Source organism: Periophthalmus magnuspinnatus, chromosome 12, assembly GCF_009829125.3.
Source record: "Periophthalmus magnuspinnatus isolate fPerMag1 chromosome 12, fPerMag1.2.pri, whole genome shotgun sequence".
In the NCBI taxonomy this organism is placed as follows: Eukaryota; Metazoa; Chordata; class Actinopteri; order Gobiiformes; family Gobiidae; genus Periophthalmus; species Periophthalmus magnuspinnatus.
In genome coordinates, this window is record NC_047137.1 from 1,074,924 (window position 1) to 1,095,819 (window position 20,896).

Genomic DNA, 20,896 nt, shown 5'->3' on the forward strand with positions numbered 1-20,896 from the left:
AGTATGGTTTTAAACTCTTTTGTGGTTTACCCCAAGCAGTCACATATTCAATTACCAACAACATTGCCATTACATGCATTATTCATATCAGAACAAACCTATTTTTTTTGCTTAAAAGCCCAGATAAGTACTTCAGGTGAGAACTTTGGGTGTGTACTTCGGGTGCATACCAAGGGGGAGTAGTAATTCTAGTAAACAAATCAAGCAATGCAGGGTTTTATATAACAGATACATGATTTTAATATAACATGCAAAATTCGAATGTACTATATTGTCTTAATGCAAAAATAAGCATTTGTATAAGATCCACTTTGCAATCCACTAGAAGACATTCATCCACACTGTTTATTGTCAATGTGGTAAAATCCAGGCAAACAGAAGTTCATTGGGAAAGACACTTCACTGTTTGTATCTGTAACTATGGATACCACCAGGAGGACAATATAGATAGTGTCATAAGGCTGAAATAGCTAAAACATATTGACAGACAATCATTTACTCAACTAAGACTAAGCCTCTCATGATAATTACTATACCATCTTACTGTTGGATATATGAAAGATGGAACAATTCTTTTTGGGGAACAGTATTTGTCGTGGGTACTTTTTCTCTCCTACTGTAATCACAATACTAAAATGTCAAATTCTATTTTGGTCATGAGGAATAGACTCGATACTCAATATTGGTTCCGATACCACAATGATAATTAAAAAAAACGAAACAACAGAATGCAACTTTAAATGGTAGTACTTTAATTTATATTATCATGTGGCCTTTTATCTGTGTAATCCCTCAGTCGTCCAGGTAGGTTCCTCAGTGGCCCAGGGGCGTATATTAGTCTATGTGGTCGTATACTCGTTCTGTTTTAATATCAATTAGTATCTGATTTTCAACTTCTGACAACCCTAGAGAGGCTTGCTAAAGGATACAGGTGCATGTGTTGACAACCATGGCCTATAATTAACTGACCTTTGATAAGTGCATTCACTTTCACAATGACACGTGAGACTTTGAGGAGTTATAAAAGAACTTCCATTATTATATTAAATCATCTATTAGCAAAGAAGAATCACAGTGTAAATGAATTAAACTGAAATACAATGAGCCTATAACAGCGATGTAGTGACAGTTCGATTCACTGCAAGGTACAAAGAAATGCCTAAAACTTTTGACATCACGTTTACGTTATAATTACATAATCAAAGTTTCAGTAACACTGATAATGATAATTGTAGCATATTCTTTCACTCAGACAATGGGGTTAAACTGCCTTATTTCATTACAAGGCTGACGACCTTTGCGTTAGCCTATTTGATCATGTTGATTCATTGATTGTCACTGCACAAGCTAGTCCAAATACTACGTACTTTAGTGCAGGTAACGTTTATAACCTGCAATGTTCCTTGGCCACAAAAAAATAATAATTTGGAACTGTGGTTTATAATAAATCTCAATCCATTTATAATATCTTGCATTTTCCATTTGACACCAACAACATCACAGCAGCTAAACCTTGCAGCACTTTAGCCTGCGTGCTAATGTCGCATCAGTATGGGATTACCCACTATCCACTTTACGCACACCCACGCGTAATCGTGCAACTTAAAAGCCTATTTGAGCATTAAATACACGAGAAAGAGCGATATGGCTTAACTGTTAGTAAAATATCTGCTAAGTGATTTACATAAGTCACCATCCAGTATAAGGAAGCTAGCGTTTGTTGCAGGTTTAGCATCGTTAGCTCCAAGCCACCCCCCACCGCTGGTTTTGCAGGGGGCATCGGGAGACTGAACCAAAACGCACAAAAATGACACAAACATGGGTGAATATTTTAGGATTTCGCGGTTTCAATATGTTTAGCCAAATGCTAACATGCGTAAAAGCGCACGGGTTTACCTCAGGATGGAGAATGGGGACGCAGCCAGCTTCTTTCTCATATTCCTCCATAGCGTCAGCCATCTTGGTGTTGAAGTGCGCAAAGCATCGTGGGAAACAAGAAGCTGTGGAGGGGGGACACAACAAACGGAGGACCATAGAGGAGGAGAGGAGGAAAAAGGATGGCGAGATGGAGAGGTGGAGAGGAGGTGGAAAGAGGAGAGGAGAAGAGGCCAGAAGCAATTAATCAACATTGTAATCAGCAGCACACGCCCAGGATTAACCTACATGTTGTTATTACTGATGTGTAAACAATGTGACACCTGCCAATAGGATAAATCATAAATATTAATCTATATAACTGCATTATTTATACATCAGTTGTTACATAGACCTAAGGAATAACAATGGTAGTAACTTCATACTGCCACTAGCATCATCTATGCTGCCATTAACATCATTCAATAATTCAAAGTTTATTTATATAGCACATTTAAAACGATCTAATATAATAGCACAGTCCATAAATCAAAAATACATTAAAAAACGTACTGCAGTTTAGTACTTCTTGTTATCTGCTAGGACTTTTGTTATATTGAGGACTTTTTCCCATTTAAAAGATATAATACTTGGTTTTTAACTGTTTATCGCTATCACATGATCCTAACGTTTTCCCACTGTTTTTCCTTGCCAAGAAGAAGGGTTCAACAGTCCTCCATTTGCTTGTTTTCTATAAATGTTGGTTAATCTGTTTTGACCAATGTCTATTAGATTTTGTAACTTTCTTTTGGTTAAATCAATGATTTTGTTCAGCCCTAAGAGGCGACTGCTGCTTCACAAAAATTAATTTAATTGAACTATTATTGTGAAATGCATGGTTGGCAGTAAAGTCCTGATTGCATAGGCTTGTTGAAGTAGCTTGTTCTCTTGTTAAACTGTGTAGTGCCATGATGAGTTTTGAAATCTGGAGTTTTGTTCGATTAAATATTGAACAAATGTCTAATAGGCTATGACTGGAGCATACATGTTTACAAATGAGATTGTTTCTTATCCCCCTGTAAAATATTTCAGATTTCAGGTAATGCTGACTTTGAAGTTTAGTTATAAATTACATTAAACTTTTGTTTTTGCATTGATAAACAGCATTGTGTAAGAAGAAAGAGTTATAAGCCTGCAACAGCACAAAAGCCTAGACTAAGTAAAATGGGAAAAATGGGAAATCAATGCTTGCCTGCCTTAACAAACTTGCTGGTATAAAAGATTTTGTGCTGCAGTTGAAATATAGAAATAAGGAGGGAATTTATACTTATTTTATTTTCTATTTGCTATATTTAAAATCTAAATTTTATCGGATTTCAGTAAAATAACAAACAAAAAAACAACAAACAAACAAAAAAAAAACAACTAAATTACCTCTAGGTAATTGCATTATTTAGTAACTGTATCATTGACCCTGATCTACTTATAGGACTAGAATAATTATATAGACTATAGTCTATGTAATTTGCATAATTTAGCCTGTGTGCACTAGCCCAGCATTACATTCGTTGTGTGCTGTGACAAAGTTTTGCATTAATATTTGAGAAGACCCGTGCCCACGTCTTTGTTCCCGAGAAAGGAAAATTACATGATGTACCAGAACACCCTTGTCCATTTTGAATCACAAAAGTGGAGCCATATCAAACCACTAGATGTCACTGTTCACCAGCGCGTGTAGGCTGTTGCGCTTTTCCACGTTTCTAAAGTCAGTTTCATTTTCTGTTCTTTTTAAATAATGCTGATTTTGAAGTTTAAACTGAATATTTTAGCATATTTCTTTGGTAATGCAGAAGAAACATTTGTTCACGAAAATATTCCGAGGGAAATATATTCGTGAATTGAAAGAAAAGCAAGAAAATATTGGTCGGGATGTCAGCATCAAGGCACAATGAAGCCTATCTATCCCATGCAGTGGATTGGTTTGTCCTCTATTACTGAAATATGTATGGAGGATTAAAAAAAAAAAAAAAAAAAACCTTGTTAAATGATGGTGAAAAAAATACAAAAACTGCCAAATAAATAATGTAACAACATGACGTTTCTGTTGTTTTTCATGTTTTTCATCCAAATTGGTGTTATTGTAATCCCAAACAAATGTAGACTCATCCTTATATATCATATTTTATCATTCATTTTCAATTCAATTCATTGTATTTTTGTAACGCCCAAAATCACAACACCAGTTGTCTCGAAGGACGTTCATGTTTTGGTAGATGGGGGAAACCGGAGTACCCGGAGGAAACCCATCCAGACACGGGGAGAAACATAAAAAACTCCACACAGAAAGGCCTGGACGACTCGGGGATCGAACCAAACCTTCTTGCTGTGAGGCATGAGTGTTGCCACTCAGCCACCGTGCTGCCTACAAACAAAAACAAAACAACAGGTAAAATCAGATCATAAATCCTATATCATAGCCATCCATTCAGCGTAATTATATATGAGCCATCCCATAAATGAATGAATATTATGTAATCATAGACAGTCTATGCATGCAATATTTTCCAAAAACTTAAAGATATTGTCCAAGACACATAAAAATGAAAAAGTCCTTTACTGGAAATCTTTTTAAAGGCTCACACAGGCCTATTTTTACTAGAAGGACACATTTGTAAACTCTCATCTCTTTGTCAAATAAATATAAATATACTTTGCTCATGTGGTGCAGCTCTACCTATCCTAACAGGACCTGTTTACCATGGAAGTATAATAAAATCTTTAATATGAGTTCTTATTATAGATCCGTGCGCTTTACATTTAAATCGTCAATGTTGGAAATGCTTTTAATTTGAAATCCTTGACCGGAATTGCTCCACCTCCACTTTTTCCGCTTTTCCCTCCCTGTGTGAGAGGCGTGCAGGCGGGTCAGGCTCCGTGTACCTCCTGCACTTCACTGTAGCCCCCAGCTTTAGCCACGGAGCAGTCATCTTTGAGTTTCAGCGCCACTTTTTAAACTGCACCCTTTAAATCACCACGTTAATGCCGCTATTTGAACGAAAAACGAACGAATGAAGCTAGAGGCTAAAGCTAAAAATAAAGGTTGAATGCTAACAGCTAGCAGCAGCCAACAACCCGTCACTGACAGGGGCTGGAGATTCACGGCTTCTTCCTGGGTTTAGCCACACAAACAACCTCCGTACTGCAATTATTAAAAGGTAAGACCGAACACGACGCACTAGCATAACATAATACGCTATTTGATCAATCACACATAGAGGCAAATTTTGTAAGAAAATTTAATTTTCTCGATAGCATTGACTTCAATAATTATTATGTAATAACTGACAGAACCTGCGACATCTCGGCACTTTCCTTCTGCCACATCTGGATCTGTGTTAAGCATCTGCTAAATGGTGATGTATTAACTAGAGTTTGTCATATTTTCTACTTGTTGTTAAAGCGGTATTCATTGCTAACAAGTTGTTCTGTTGGAGGTTATGTAGAAGTGGTGGTTTGTTTACACTTGAATCACGTTGAGCTGTTTTGCAAATTGATAATTGCAATGCAGATTTTATGTTTTCTGGGTGTGATTGCATGGAATACTGTGTATCCGCCAAGATCATATGCTGTGAAATGTGCAGGGCCTAAGATACTAGGCAGTTTGTTAATGTTGGCATAATACTAACATTTTAAACTTGATTTTGATAAGGAATAAACTTGACACTCAATACCAATTCCACAATGATGATTAAAAACATTCTTTATTCCTACATTATAATGTAATTTTCAACATCAGATAATTGAACTTTATTTTATATTATATCTTGTCTTTGTAATCCCTCAGTTGTCCAGGTAGACTCCATAGTGGTCAATGGGCGCATACTAGTTTATGTGGTCTTATACCTTTCTGATACGGCTCAAGATCATTCTAAAGCTATTCATGAAAGGTTCATTACTGTCCTGAGACTTTTTAAATATCAATACTTGTTCAAGTGAGTATCTAGTTTCAGTACTAGTTTTAGTATTAAGTGGTATCTGAATTTCGTTGCTTTTGACAACCGTACTATTTGTCATAATGATGGCAGTACTCCTAACCATCCTGCTAAATGAATGCGTATTTTGTCTATTAATGCACTGAACTCAATTTGCCTCTTTGATAAGTTCATACCTTACATTCTGTTGCTTTTACAAATAGAAAGCAAATGATCTCAATTCATTGTCAAAGGTCAATTGTGTAAAAGAGTTATTTTATTAGTGTTTCCCTTTTTTATTTCAAAAATGCTGCTAGGTGTGTCCTATACTGGGCAGTAAAATCAAAGTAGTCTCAAGTCAAATCTAATTATATTATTTGCAGAATTGTTGAATTTTGAGAGAAGTATAACAAGTATTCATTGTGCTAGACCTTTTCTGTTGCGGGACTGTAATATGTACTGTGCAGTATTACTGTCACTATACCAAAATTTCACACTCAATTTTGATAATAAGGAATAAACATGATGCTCAATACCAATTCCGACACCACAAAGAAAAGAACATAGACAATAGAATGTCAGTCTCAACATTAAATAATAGTACTTTCTTTTCTATTTTCATCTTATTGTTGAATATATGATAAATGGAACAATTATTTTTCAGGACCAGTATTTGTCTTGAGTACTTTTTCTTTGCTAGTGTTGTCACAGTACTAAAATGTCAAACTCTATTTTGATACTGAGTAATAGACTCAATACTCAATGCCGATTCCAATACCACAATAATAATAAAAACTAAACAATAGAATGCGATTTTCAACTTTAAATGGTAATACATTCTTTTATATTATCCTGTGGCCTTTTGTCTGTGTAATCCCTCAGTCCAGGTTGGTTCTATAGTGGTCCATGGGGGTATACTAGTCTACGTATGTGGTCTTACACTTGTTCTGATACTGCTCAAAATCATTCTAAAGCTTTTCAGGAAAGGTTTATTTCTGTCCTATGAATGTGACTTTTTTAGTATTGAAATCTGCTCAAATGAGTATCTAGCTTCAGTACTAGTTTTAGTATCAATTAGTATCTGATTTCCGATGCTTTTGACAACCCTGCTTTGCACATTAGGATGGCACAACCACTTATAAAAGCAATTTAAATCCCTGTTCAAAATCTTTGGCATTTGACCCCAGGTAGAGAGGATACCTTGACATCTTTTTTCCTTTTTGCTTATATGGTTTATTTTATTGTAAATACTGATTTTATTGTTCTGATTTTAAATGTCCTTCATAATTGATTTTGATGGAATGACTGCTGGCTGATGGGAAAGTAGATTATCTTTTTCGGTCATTTGTTGGATCACATTTTACAGTATTTTTGGTACAGGCTATTTTGGTATCCCTTATGATTGTTTTCATCCCCTCCTGTCTGGGACCTATTCCTAAATTCTTGGGTGGGGCAGTTATTTTTTCCTTGAGGGTCATATTCAAATCCAGGCAGTGGCAGAGGGCCGGACTGACGTGATAATTAGTGTAACAAATGTTAATGAACACTTTTCTGTAAAATCTAGTCTACTGTAATCTATTACATTACACTATATATGTTTCATTGTGACTGCGATATTGTCTGGTGTTTTGATATCATGAGATATCTTGTATATGGGTGATGTTTTGAGCAGCTGGCCCTGTTATAAAAAATAAATTACAAAATGGTCAGGTTCTTGTTGCATTTAGAGTTGTCAAAAGTATCGATAAACAGGTACTAATCGAACTAGTATAGAAACTACATACTCATTTTGCAGGTATCGATACTAAAAAAGTCACATTCACAGGACAGAAATTAACCTTTTCTGAATAGCTTTTAGAATGATCTTGAGCTGTATCAGAACATGTATAAGACCACTAGTATATGCCCTTGGACCACTTTGGAGCCTACCTGGGCGACTGAGGGATAACACAGATATAAGGCCACGTGGTAATATAAAAGAAGGTAGTACCATTTAATGTTGAAAATCACATTCTATTGTCGAAATAAAGAGTGCTTTTTATTATCATCATACTATTGGAATTAGTATTGAGTATCAAGTCTATTCCTTAGTATCCAAATCAACTTTAAAATTTTAGTATCGTGACACCCCTACTGTCATTATTATCACACTAATCTCTGTACTTGATGTATAACACTGCTGATTGTAGTAGGCTGAATTTAAATGTGATTTAGTTCTGTTTAGTCAATTTCCTGTTTGATTTGTCTTTGTTTTGTTTGGTTGGCAGATTGCCCAGTTTTACTGCTGGTTTAGTTTGAGTAGTTTTTGTTCAATAAATAGATACATCATACATTTAACAGCAAAAAGTAGGACTGTATTAAAAATATCAATATGACAATATATATTGTCACAGACTTCTTGCCAATAGGCCTATTGATACGAGGTGCTGTATTGTGATGCTTTAAAACTATTCCATTTGAATATGAATTGCTGAGTTATACCCTTTAACTCCCTGCTGACTTCTGCATTAAAACTGAATCTACTGGGATGAAAATGTGACTTGTTTATAAGGTAGTTTTGTTCTGTGGACAATGTAGACATGAAATTCTGCTGCTTTTTACCCTGAAAAGAACTATTTCATGCCTTTTCCAGAGATGTTCATGGATCGAGAACTAGCCAAAAGTCACTATTTTAGTCTTAGCCCTCCTCTCTCTAAACTGCAAGCTAATACTTCAGTAATGAACTTGCAGATTAACAAAACAAGCTGATACTTAGTTGATACAATTTTATGGCATCCATTTATAATTATTTCGGTAATCAAATTTAGCAGTAATTCTATTTCGCTATTTTTTTGTGCTATTTTGAGGTCATTTTGAGTCACAAAACCTCTTCTCTCAGCACATGACATGTTGTGGAATTTGTATTCAGAAAACAATTATTTGATTACTAAATTAGTTTATGACTATTTTGATTTAAACACCTGAGAAAATCAATGTTATATTTGGTACAGGAGCCTTTGTTTGCAATTACAGAGGTCAAACTTTTCCTGTAGTTTTTCACCAGGTTTGCACACACTGCAGGAGGGATTTTGGCCCACTCCTCCACACAGATCTTCTCTAGATCAGTCAGGTTTTTGAGCTGTCGCTGAGAAACACAGAGTTTGAGCTCCCTCCAAAGATTTTCTATTGGGTTTAGGTCTGGAGACTGGCTAGGCCACTCCAGATTCTTGATATGCTTCTTACGGAGCCTCTCCTTGGTTATCCTGGCTGTGTGCCTCAGGTTGTTGTCATGTTGGAAGACCCAGCCATGACCCATCTTCAATGCTCTAACTGAGGGAAGAAGATTGTTCCCCAAAATCTCGGAATACATGGCCCTGGTCATCCTCTCCTTAATACAGTGCAGTTGTCCTGTCCCATGTGCAGAAAAACACCCCCAAAGCATGATGTTTCCACCCCCATGCTTCACAGTAGGGATGGCATTGAGACCCCTTGAGGTGAGATCTTGCATGGAGCCCCAGTCTGAGGGAGACTGACAGTCATGTTTAGCTTCTTCCATTTTCTAATAATTGCTCCAGCAGTGGATCTTTTTTCACCAAGCTGCTTGGCAATTGCCCTGTAGCCCTTTCCAGCCTTGTGGAGATCTACAATTTTGTCTCTTGTGCATTTTGACAGTTCTTTGGTCTTGGCCGTGTTATTAGTTGGAGTCTTACTGATTGTATGGGCCGGACAGGTGTCTTTATGCAGCTAACAACCTCAAACAGGTGCTTCTAATTTAGGATAATAAGTGGAGTGGAGGTGGACTTTTTAAAGGTGGACTAATAGGTCTTTGAGGGTCAGAATTCTAGCTGATAGACAGGTGTTCAAAAACGTATTTGCAGCAGTAACATACAAATAAATTATTTTAAAAATCATACATGTGATTTCCAGGGTTTTTTTTTTTTTAGATTATATCTCTCACAGTGGACATGCACCTAAGATGAAAATTTCAGACCCCTCCATGGTTTCTAAGTGGGTGAACTTGCAAAATCACAGGGTGTTCAAATACTTATTTGCCTCACTGTATGTTAAGATTTTTGTTTTTCTAGTTGGAATACAATAATATTTAAGCAGTAGAGAGTTGAGTAAGCGACTCATGGCTAAATATTACGTTATTCTGTTATTTATCTGTTGCAGCTCAGGGCTTTTAATGATACTTTCTATTTGAAAATGGGTTACTGGATTATCCTGCATTTTATTATTGTGTAAGTGGCATAAAGCAGTTTCAGTATTATACTTTATTGCAAAAATTGTCTGTTGCCATATATCCTGCTTCAAAATGTGTTTTTCATGACAGGCCTAGGCACAGCTCTAATGTTATCCCAGTCTTGTAAAAATCTTTGTGTGTTTATAAAAAAAAAATACTTTTCCACATTTCCATTATCCTCCAGCCCTTATTGTTGGCTGCTATGTTGGAACATATGGCCTGATTTCTAGTGCGTGTTGTAATGCTCACAGCACCACATACGTCACACACAGACCCCACGACCTCACTGCTGCGCAACACTTATCTCCGCCCCCCTCTCCCCCTCCTGCTGTGTCTCTGGTTCCACTTTCACCAATGGGACAAGAAACAGGACACTTAAGCACCAGAAAACAACAGCTCCTCTTCCTGATTCTGTGGGACAGGCCATGCATCCGTAGTGTCTCCTTGTGTAATCTAAGCCTGTGTGGTCAGTGCCATCTTCAATGTTAATGAGAACATTCCCTCATCTCTGTCCTGCTTTGAGGTGGGCCATCTGTTTTTTCACTTTGTCAGCAAGTCATCACCAAAAGTTTCCACACTCCCTCTTAGAACATAATGTACGTAAATGTACACTTAAAGGAGTGATTTTTGCTCTCTTAAAAATGTGAAAAACAGAACCAGTTCATTTAAAAAAGTTTGTAGTCAAACTTATTCATCACTTACCTTTAGGCTTGTCACGATAACAAAGTTTGAAGTATTGCTGATAAATATAGACAATAAACTATATTAATTTTACACTGACACAAAAATAAAAATCATGAGCTGCAATAAATTAATACATAGCTGAATGAAACACTTAAGTACATAGTTTGCATCTGTAATGAGTCATAGAAGTTATTATTTCAACCTTCTACAGCTTATCATATAGCCAAAAAAATAACCAAAGATTCCCAGTGGTGCAAAGGAAAAGTGCCCACGATAAATGTTAACCCCCAAAAATTACGGTTCCGTTAATATAATACATTGAACGATAAGTTGATATAGTAATTATTGTCACAGGCCTTTTGTGTTTCATGCATCCTAATTATTCACCACGAGGAGTTTATAAGTACTTTTCACAACTTTCAAAGACCAAACCAGAGTTTTGCCCTGATGGTAATGCTTACAAAAACTAGTATACTAATGTACACTTCTAGACAATAACTATTTAGTTTCTAATTAGCCTGGGAACGACTTGGGGTCCCACCGAAGGAGCTGGAGGACGTGTCTGGGGTGAGGGGAGGCTGGGAGTCCCTGCTTAGACTGCTGCCCCCATGACCTGGCATGGGATAAGCAGAAGAAAATGGATGGATGGTTTCTAATTAGATGCAGATAGTACACAGCTGACCCAAAGAGCTGCTTATACAATTATATCTGTACTGGGGCATGACACACTTCGCTGAATTTTTTTTTTTTTTTTTTTTAGGAAAAAAGGGTATAGGGCTTTTAATTTGTTCTCAGCATTTGCACCCATCTTTTGACCTGTTAAGAACAGTGGGTGACAGCAATGGATCTCCAGATCAGAACTTGATCTGATCAGAACTTGATCTGGAGATCTATTGCTGTGTTAAAACCATAAAAGAAGAACACCATGCATTTCAGTAGTAAAAATGTTTTTTAGTAGTTTTTTGATAAGACTCCATGATGTTAGCTCTGTTCAAAAGATTGTGAGCATTGAAACAGCACTGTTGATATATATATATATATTGATTTTGAGTCTTTTTAAAAACACATTAAAAGGGTGTTGAAATTGGAGATCAACAGATATGGTTTTTTGTCTATACTGATTTTGTTTAGAATACAGAGCAACCGATAAGTTCTGCTAATATCTTTTGAGCCAATATATAGGGCAGATCTTACAATTTTTATTTTCCCTAAATTATGTAATTTAAATGTACTACAGACTCCCCCAAGCCCTTTTTTAAGACAAACCTACAAGAAAGCTGTGTAATGACATTTTGTGTAAATATCTCTTCATATTAAAGGTTTCATATAAAGCTTTGTGGTATTTTTAGGCAGCAGATCAACCAAAACAAAATATTGGCCTATGCTAGAGATTTAAGGCCGACAGTCAATATGCTAAGAAGTCTAAATATCTGCCTGACAATTTCAGTTTCAGCCAGAGACAGACCAATAATCTATCTCTGGCTGAAATTGAAATTTTAATAAATATATTGTGAAATTCATGGGGTTACTAAAAAGCTGTTATATTCCAGGCCTAACAAAGATCTTGACCATTCCTGTATCCTTAAAGATACAGTGGAGCTTCCAGTAAAGGCTACAGAGATAATAAAACAGTTAACTCTTTTCAAAGGCTTGTGGAATGACAGTTATTTCAATGACTAAATATTTGTTGGTTTAACCTCAGGCCACATTATAGTGCAGAGCTTTTATATCATTATTGCAAAACATTTTCAACATGTTTACATTATCGATAAAAGCGCATTGTGGCAAATCCAGCCAGACAGAACTGTCCGATCATCAATTGACTGCAGTAGCACCCTATCCAACAAAACATCAGGCAGGCAAATCAGTATTGAGGGGAATCATCATTTCGTTTTCAACATATAAGAAAAAGAAAGAACAACATGAACAAAAGGAACTGGAACAGAAAATAAAACAACTAGAAACCATAAATGCAAGCAACCCCACAGAAAAAATACAAGACGAACTAAGGCAGAATAATTACAAGCTGAATCATATTATTAATAATAAAACCAAATTTATGACACACCGACTACGACAAGAACATTTCCACCACAATAATAAATCAGGCAAATATCTAGCTAACCGAATAAAGCAAAATAAAGAAAAAGCGATAATTGTCAGCATTAAGGAAAGTCAACACAGTCACCAGAAGAAATAAACCACATATTGAAGGACTTTTTTTCATCCCTATCAAACATAAATGCCTTTCTAAACAATATTCCTCTTCCAAAGCTCTCACAAGATCAAATAGGCATGCTTGAGGGCCCAATAAACGATAAGGAACTACACACTGTAATCGAATTAATGCCCAACAACAAGGCCCCAGGACTTGATGGCTTTCCTGCTGAGTTCTACAAGCATTTCTGGACCATTCTCTTGCCATTGTTCCAACAAAGATCCGACACTATCCTCAAATTACCGGCCCATCTCTCTTATTAATGCAGACCTTAAAATCATTACAAAATTATTAGCTCATCAAATTGAAAAAGTTATCCCTTCTATCATCAAACAGGCTTCATTAAAAACAGATATTCATCAAATAACACCCGCAATGCGGGTGTTATTTGATGAATGCAATATTCAACCGCTCAACAAAACCCAACCATAATAGTACCATTAGATGCAGAAAAAGCATTTGAGTAAACTGGTCTTTCCTGTTTTCAACACTACAAAGATTTGGCTTTGAGGAGTCATTTATAAACTGGATACATATCTTGCATTCTTCAGCTACAGCTACAGTTTTGACTATTGGACTGATCTCACCAACCATTTACACTCCATAGAGGAGCAAGACAAGGATGTCCACTCTCTCCAGCATTATTCCCTATATTTATAGAACTACTTGCAGCAGTCATCTGTCAAAATCCAACCATTACAGGCATCAGGATCTCCTCCAGGCTGTCAGAGCTGTTCAGTCTTAACTACACCCCCCTTCTTAAATCAGTCACAGATAGCCTCCAACTTTGGATGAATCTTCTGTTATCCCTCATTGGCGGAATTGCAAGAGTTAAAATGTCAGTTCTCCCCAAAATAAATTATCTCCTCTCCATGATCCAAACCCTCCAACTTCAAACTGGTTCCAATGCCTCGACTCTACAATATCAAAATTCTACTGGCAAAATAAACCTCCCAGAATAAAACTAAATCACAAGGTGAATTTGGAGCAAACTTTTTTCACTACTCGATAGCAATGCAACTGCAATATACTTTCAAATGGACTCACCCCCACCCCTCAGACAACATCTGGTCTGATACTGAGCAGGCAATTTGTGATGGCATCCCAATATCTGACCTCCCATTCCAAGGCCTTACAATCAAACATCACCCATGCTTTAAATTTTTAACAATATCTTCAGCTCTGACAGCCTGGTGGAAATTTCATAAAATTACTAACTCCACCATAGCACCATCTGACTTCACATCTATCTGGAATAATACAGACCTCCTACAAGATAAGAAACCCATATACTTCCACTCATGGGGAGAGAAAGGGATCACGCATCTACAGTACATATTTCAAGACAACAAACTGCTTTCTTTCCCACACCTGGTCCAGAGGTTTGGCATCAGGGAGACACAATACCTAGAATACCACCAACTGAAATCCATGATCCAAAGAGTTTACAATACAAAAAATATTAATCTCCCCCCTCCCCCCATACATCTCAAAAATAATAAATATTCAATCAACCAAAAAAACTAACAGCCAATACCTACAGAATTATCTTACAATCAGACAAAACTATGGCAATACCACATGAAAAATGGGAAAAAGACTTGGGAATTGCCCGTGATTTCAACTCCTGGACCCAAATCTGTTGTTGACGCAGCATGTCTTGAGCGTTCAGGCGCCAGACGCTCTGTAGAGAGTCCAAAAGTTGAAAAAGCTGAACTTTTTGGCAATTGACACGCAGCGTCAACCAATCAGAGACTACGCTCCAGTGACAAAGTGACCTCATCCGTAACGAGTAGAAAGACATCAGCCACAAACTTAATTATGCCGACACTCTGCAGAGCTGATCACCTCCATTGGTGGGTTTTATGTAATAAATAGACTAAAGTCACTCTCTCAGCTGGTCTGCAGCATCTACAAAGACCCAGGAAAACAAACATCCAAAGCACTCGAAGACTGCAACAGACGCTCTGGACACGCGTCAAGATGACGTGTCGGAGGCATTTGTCCTCAAATGCAAAGGTGTCCAGTTAAAGGCGTCCAACACGTTCTTGACGCCCCAGTCTTTCAGAATCATACTGCTAGGATCGAACATTTATGTAAATTTGGCTGAACGCATTCTGTACTGTACAAAAGACACAGCACGTCCCTTAGCCAATCAGGATGCAGAACGAAATGCACGTTCATACACTGTAAAAAAAAAGATGCAAAATTGCATGAAAAAAAAATCCGCGAAACAGCGAGACTGCCAAAAAGTGAGCCGTGATATAGCGAGTACTTGAAAACTGGACATTGACATTTACATTAACATCTGATGGATTACCATAATATTGTGTGCCTAAATCTTCAAAAGTGATGTTGTTTTGATGGTTGTTTTTGCGGTGCAATATCTATATTCATCTACAAGAGTAAATTCTATCTTGTTTTAAAATAGAAGCAGTTCATACATGTTTAAGCCAGCCATTCATTTCCATATTTTCCACCCATACAAATTTGCATGTTGAGTCCTGAAGTTTCCAGGCTTCATAGACTTGTGTTGGAGAAACTGCTGCTTCTGTTCAAAGGTAAGAATAGCCAAGTCATTTTCCATTCAAATGCTCTTTCCTATTTAAGCCCCACAGTCTCACATGGCTCTACATTTGAATGGGGCTAATAGGCTATGATTGCCTTTGTATGGATGAAAGTGAATTTATAACTGTGAATTCAAAACAGTGCAAAAATTTGTATTGGAATTGTATTAGGGATGTCAAAATATATTGGTTGTTTTCAGATTCTAGACGGTGACGGTGTTATATTGCCAGATGGAGAGCAAAATCCTGATTTTCTTATCGATACTTTGCAGCTGAAGTCAGCAACATTCTCTGATAGATGATGCTACCCAGAGGCACTGCTATGTCTGAAGCTCTGGTTCTTAAATTAGACTTTAATCTTAGCTTTGTTTTAACACAATCTGGCCAGAAAGAACTGACTTAGCAGGAACTACAACAACTGAGTTGATTTGTACCGTTACACACCTCCCTCTCAAATAATATTACAGTCACAGGCTAGCTATCATCAGCCCTTTTTCAGTTAGTCACTCTCACCTTTTATGTTGAAAATCAAACACCTAAACAGGACCACAAATGCTTGTATTGATTATAGGTCATAGATGAGTTGTTTAAATCCATTTTGTATTTTTTCTTGACTTTTCAGATCTGTCAGATTGTAAAATTTATCAGGCTATGTTTGCTAATGTGTGCATTGTATCACCATGGAAACTGATGAACATTCCTGCATAGACATACATGCAGAATACTCCCAACATGATGTTACTGCAAAGTATCTATTTTACTCTATAGGAATAGGTATAGCAACTGATAATGGTCATAGTTTTCACAGCACTGGTGTCCCGTCTTTAATCTCAGTGTATATTTATCTCTGTTTTATGGGCCTCCATATGTTTACACAGGCACTCCGGGGCTTATGTAACAGAATTGGTTTGCTTTCTTTAACATTGTCAAGGGGCCATTGTCAGAGAGCATGTTTGTCTGATAAAACCAGATTGTTTATTTTCATTGGGAAAAATGTAATCTGGATTAAAGCCATGGACAGCCAAGAGAGTGTCCTAAATATGTGGTGGTAGCCATGAAATTCAGCTTTTGCTTTGCAAGTTAAACCTGCACTTTCAGAAGCCCTTTATGATGTATCAACAATCAAGGATAGTTACGTCGCCCGGACTGGCATTACCGGGGCCCCACTCTGGAACCAGGCTTGGGGTGGGTGCTTGAGAGCAAGTGCCTGGTGGCTGGACCTTTCCCCGTGGGAGGATCCATAAGGGGCCGGTGCAGAGAGATCCGGGTTGAAGGCAGGGGCAGCAGTCGAAGGTGGGGGCCACGACGACTGGATCTGCGGACATGGAGACTGGTTCTGGGGACATGGAATGTCACCTCGCTGGAGGAAAAGGGGCCTAAGCTTGCGCGGGAGGTTGAGCATTACCAACTAGTCGACCTCACCTCCACGCATAACTTGGGTTCTGGAACCCAACTCCTTGAGAGGGGCTGGATTCTCCATTTATCTGGCTGGTGTGGGCTTGCTCATTGCCCCACAGCTCAGCTGCCATGTGTAAACAAGAGGGTCGCGTTCCTGTGCCTTTGGGTCTGGGACAGGTCCCTCACTGTTGTATCAGCCTACGGGCTGAACAGTGGTCCAGAGTACCTGTACTTCTGAGAATCCCGGGGAGGGGTACTAGACAGTGCACTGACCGGAGACTCTGTTGTTCTCCATGTGGGTAATGACACCTGGAGGGGCGTGATCAGGAAGAATGGCCTCCCTGATCTGAACCCAAGCGGTGTTCTGTTATTGAACTTCTGTGCTAGTCACAGTTTGTCCATAACAAACACCATGTTCAAGCACAAGGGTGTCCATCATTTTTTCATGAGTGAGAGAAGGATGGAGCGTGAGATTGACAAGCAGATTGGTGAAGCATCTGCAGTGATGCGGACACTGTATCGGACCGTTATGGTGAAGAAGGAGCTGAAAGGCAAAGCTCTCAATGTAGCAGTCAGTCTACGTTCTCACCCTTACCTGTGGTCATGAGCATTGGATAATGTCCGAAAAGTCGCAGATACAAGCGGCCAAAATGGGTTTCCTCCGCAGGGTGGCTAGGCACACCCTTAGAGATGGGGTGAGGAGCTTGGTCACACGGGAGGAGCTCGGAGTAGAGAGGAGCCAGGCTCGGGCATCTGTTCAGGATGCCTCCTGAACGCTTCCCTAAGGGGAGTGTTCCGGGCATATCCCACGAGGAGGAGGCCCCGGGAAGACCCAGCACTCACTGGAGGGACTATGTCCCTTGGCCGGCCTGGGAATGCCTTAGAGTCCCACCGGAGGAGCTGGAGGACGTGTCTGGGTGAGGAAATCTGGGAGTCCCTGCTTAGACCACTGCCCCCTTGACCCGGCCCTGGATAAGCAGAAGAAAATGGATAGATGGATGGACCTGCACTGAACAACTTCGCTGATGGAGGTTCCACTGCCTGCTTGTCTCTATTGGAGATGTTATTGCATTGTTATGAAATGTTCCACAGCATATCATCAAACACATCTACCATTTATTTAATTACAAGTGGTTCTATTACTCCAAAATACCTTAAATTCTTACTCGGATGTGGTTCTAGCCTCTCCACAGTTTTGACATGTAGCTTACCTTGATGGGGCTTGTCTCCATGGACCTGTAGTAGTTCATAATTTGGTAAATTTTCTGAAATTTTGTCCCCTGGATTAAAATACAAATGTTATAAAGCAATAAAAGCCTTTGTTATAATTTCTAAATTGCAAATCTAATCAAATTACTTCTCCTTTCTGCAGACAAAATAGCAGTTGTTCTAGTGCTCCTAGAGACTATATGTATAAATGGACGTAGCTCACCTCCTAGCAACCGCGATCGAAATGGGAAGTGCTCATGGGTACGCTGCCGGCTCCATCGGCTCCAATTCACTTTACATTGAAAAAGTGACACCCCTCTCTGTGTAACTACCGCAGTGAGCCTCATCATTTTGGTCTTAAAATGTTCGTATTAACCTGCTCTACATGATTCTGTGATATCATTTCACCATTTTGTCCGTAAATCAAGATAAGAACTTTACAGATTACAACAGACTAATCAGGTGCCTCCTACTAACATTAGCAACAGGTTTGATTGATGGTGTTGCTAAGCACCAGCTCCTTGCTCAACCACCGGTACGGGCAGGAAGGGGCTTCCAGATGGATTTTTTTGGTTGCTGTGATACTCGCGGTCAGAACTTGGCTCCAAATTTGCCCCTGTAACCACTAGCCTCGATGAGCTTCATTTGACTGGAGCCATTCGCTATGGGTGATGTCACACTCACTTAGTCCACTTTTTGTATAGTCTACGAGTGCTCCCGATGACCTATAGTTTAATATTTCTTCTGTGCAGACCCGGTGTCATTGATGTACAGGACCCATCTCCTTTTGTTAAACCATCATAATGCTAAAGGAAGGATATTACAATGCCAAGGCCCTCTTCTCCTCCTCTATAATGGCAACTAGGTCCCTCACACGGCTGTGCCCCGATTTATGATGTATGCATTAGCTATTAACGCAGCACATACAATTATGTTATCAATATTGCTTTTATGTATAATGGTTACCTGGGAGCATTAACACTTAAAACAACACTGAAATGAGAATATTTACACACAAATCACATGTCCATCAAGGTCTACTTTAAACTACAGATCTTTTCTAACCTAGAGGAAAGTGTAAATTTGGTTCTCTGCTATAGGATTGAATGATTTTGTTATGCTAGTTCAGTATTTTTAAACAATATTGGGACTGCATTATGATTTCCAAGTTTTGTAAGTAGTGTTGTTCAATTCAATACCAATTACAATACCTAAATGATAATAAACCCTTACTTTAGACCAGTGCTTCTCAATTATTTTCTATCATGCCCCCCTATAAAGAAGAAAAAATTTTGCGCCCCCCCCGAAAAAATAAAAGAAATGAAATGATATAATGAAATTTAATTACATATTAAATAAAATTAAATAAACATCAAATGAATAAATTAAAATTAAATACATATCAAAATAATACATTAAAATTAAATAAATATCAAATTAAAACAAGTAATTTAGCAATTTGGTGTGCCACCTTATATGATGCTAACAGTGCTTGCTGCTTTAAGTGACATTTACAAAGCGGGATGATTGTTGTTAATATTCAGCACGTTTATGCTGAAAAAACTCCAGCGTCTTATCAGCGTGACTGAGGTGTAATGAGGTGGTGCTTTAACTTATTTGGCTTCATACTGTCCGCTGCCACAGCAGACACCGGTCTGTCCACGTGTCCCACCGGAGTCACGGTGAAGCCAAGTGCTAAATACTCTTCATCAGACTTCCTCGTCTTACTTTTCATGTGACTTTACCTCCGTCTATCTCTGCCTTTCTTTTCATCCCTGTTAAAATGTTTTCCATAGTGTCTCTTTAGCAAAAGTGTTTCTTGTTCACTGCCCTGTGTCACGATCTGTTCGCTCTCTCCTGCTCTTTGCTGCGTGCGCGCTGCATGCGCGCTGCGTGCAGTACTACAGTGTCATACGCGGAGTCATACTCGACCCCCCCCGAATTCTCACCGCCCCCCCCACTATTTGAGAACCACTGCTTTAGACTATAAAATGAGATGTTCAACATTAAATGTAGTACCTTCCTTTATATTCCCATGTGGCCTTATATCTGTGTAATCCCTCCAGTCCAGCCAGGTAGGTTCCATAATGGTCCATATACTAGTCTGTGTGGTCTTATACTTGTTCTGATACAGCTCAAGATTATTATAAAGCTATTCACGAAAGGTTCATTACTGCATTGTGAGTATGACTTTTTTAGTATCGATACCTGCTCAAATAAGTATCTAGTTTCGATACTAGTTTTTGTATGGATTAGTATCTCTTTTTTGATACTTTTGCCAACCCTATATGCAAGTAATATTCAGTAAATAAAGCTGTTGTGTTTAAGGATTTCAACGCTTACCAAAATGGCCACCACGCTCCTGCCCTGTCACTGTGGTAAAGTGCATCCACCAGTGGGACAAATCTGATTATACTTGTGAGCCTGCTTTACTTGATTGTGCAGCTCTTGTTGCTACCTACAAGAGGCTTAGCGGCTGTAAACCCCACTGTTTATTTTCCATTGAACTTCATTGGGATGTGGTCCTTTCATTGTAGCGGAGCTTTTATTAGGCTCTGGCGCTGGCTACTTCAAACAGCATCTGAACAAATAGGCTTAAATTGGCTCAGGTTGGTGGCCACAGTGGGAAGAGGAGATATTAGCAGGTATTTTCTTCTGCTTATGAAGTTTGGACAGTCTTGGCAGATCAGAGCATGAATGGTGTCCCACTCAATTAACTCCACTGCCCGGGCGGGGGCACTTTCCCTGGTCTTTGCATTAAAACTGAGAGGAT

At 38.4% G+C, this 20,896-nt stretch overlaps 2 protein-coding genes across 2 annotated transcripts in view; one reads left to right on the top strand and one right to left on the bottom strand.

Annotated features, from left to right (window-relative positions):
• zdhhc17 (zinc finger DHHC-type palmitoyltransferase 17) overlaps positions 1–1,971 on the bottom strand; it is a 58,571-nt gene extending 56,600 nt beyond the window's left edge. The window contains exon 1 of the mRNA XM_033976287.2: positions 1,897–1,971. Coding sequence (XP_033832178.1) covers positions 1,897–1,959 — 63 coding nt within the window. The 5' untranslated portion in view covers positions 1,960–1,971. The remainder of the gene's footprint in view (positions 1–1,896) is intronic.
• Positions 1,972–4,782: 2,811 nt separating this feature from the next.
• Positions 4,783–20,896, top strand: part of osbpl8 (oxysterol binding protein-like 8) — a 190,159-nt gene continuing 174,045 nt past the window's right edge. The window contains exon 1 of the mRNA XM_055225662.1: positions 4,783–5,069. The gene's annotated coding sequence lies outside the window, so the exon portion shown is untranslated. The remainder of the gene's footprint in view (positions 5,070–20,896) is intronic.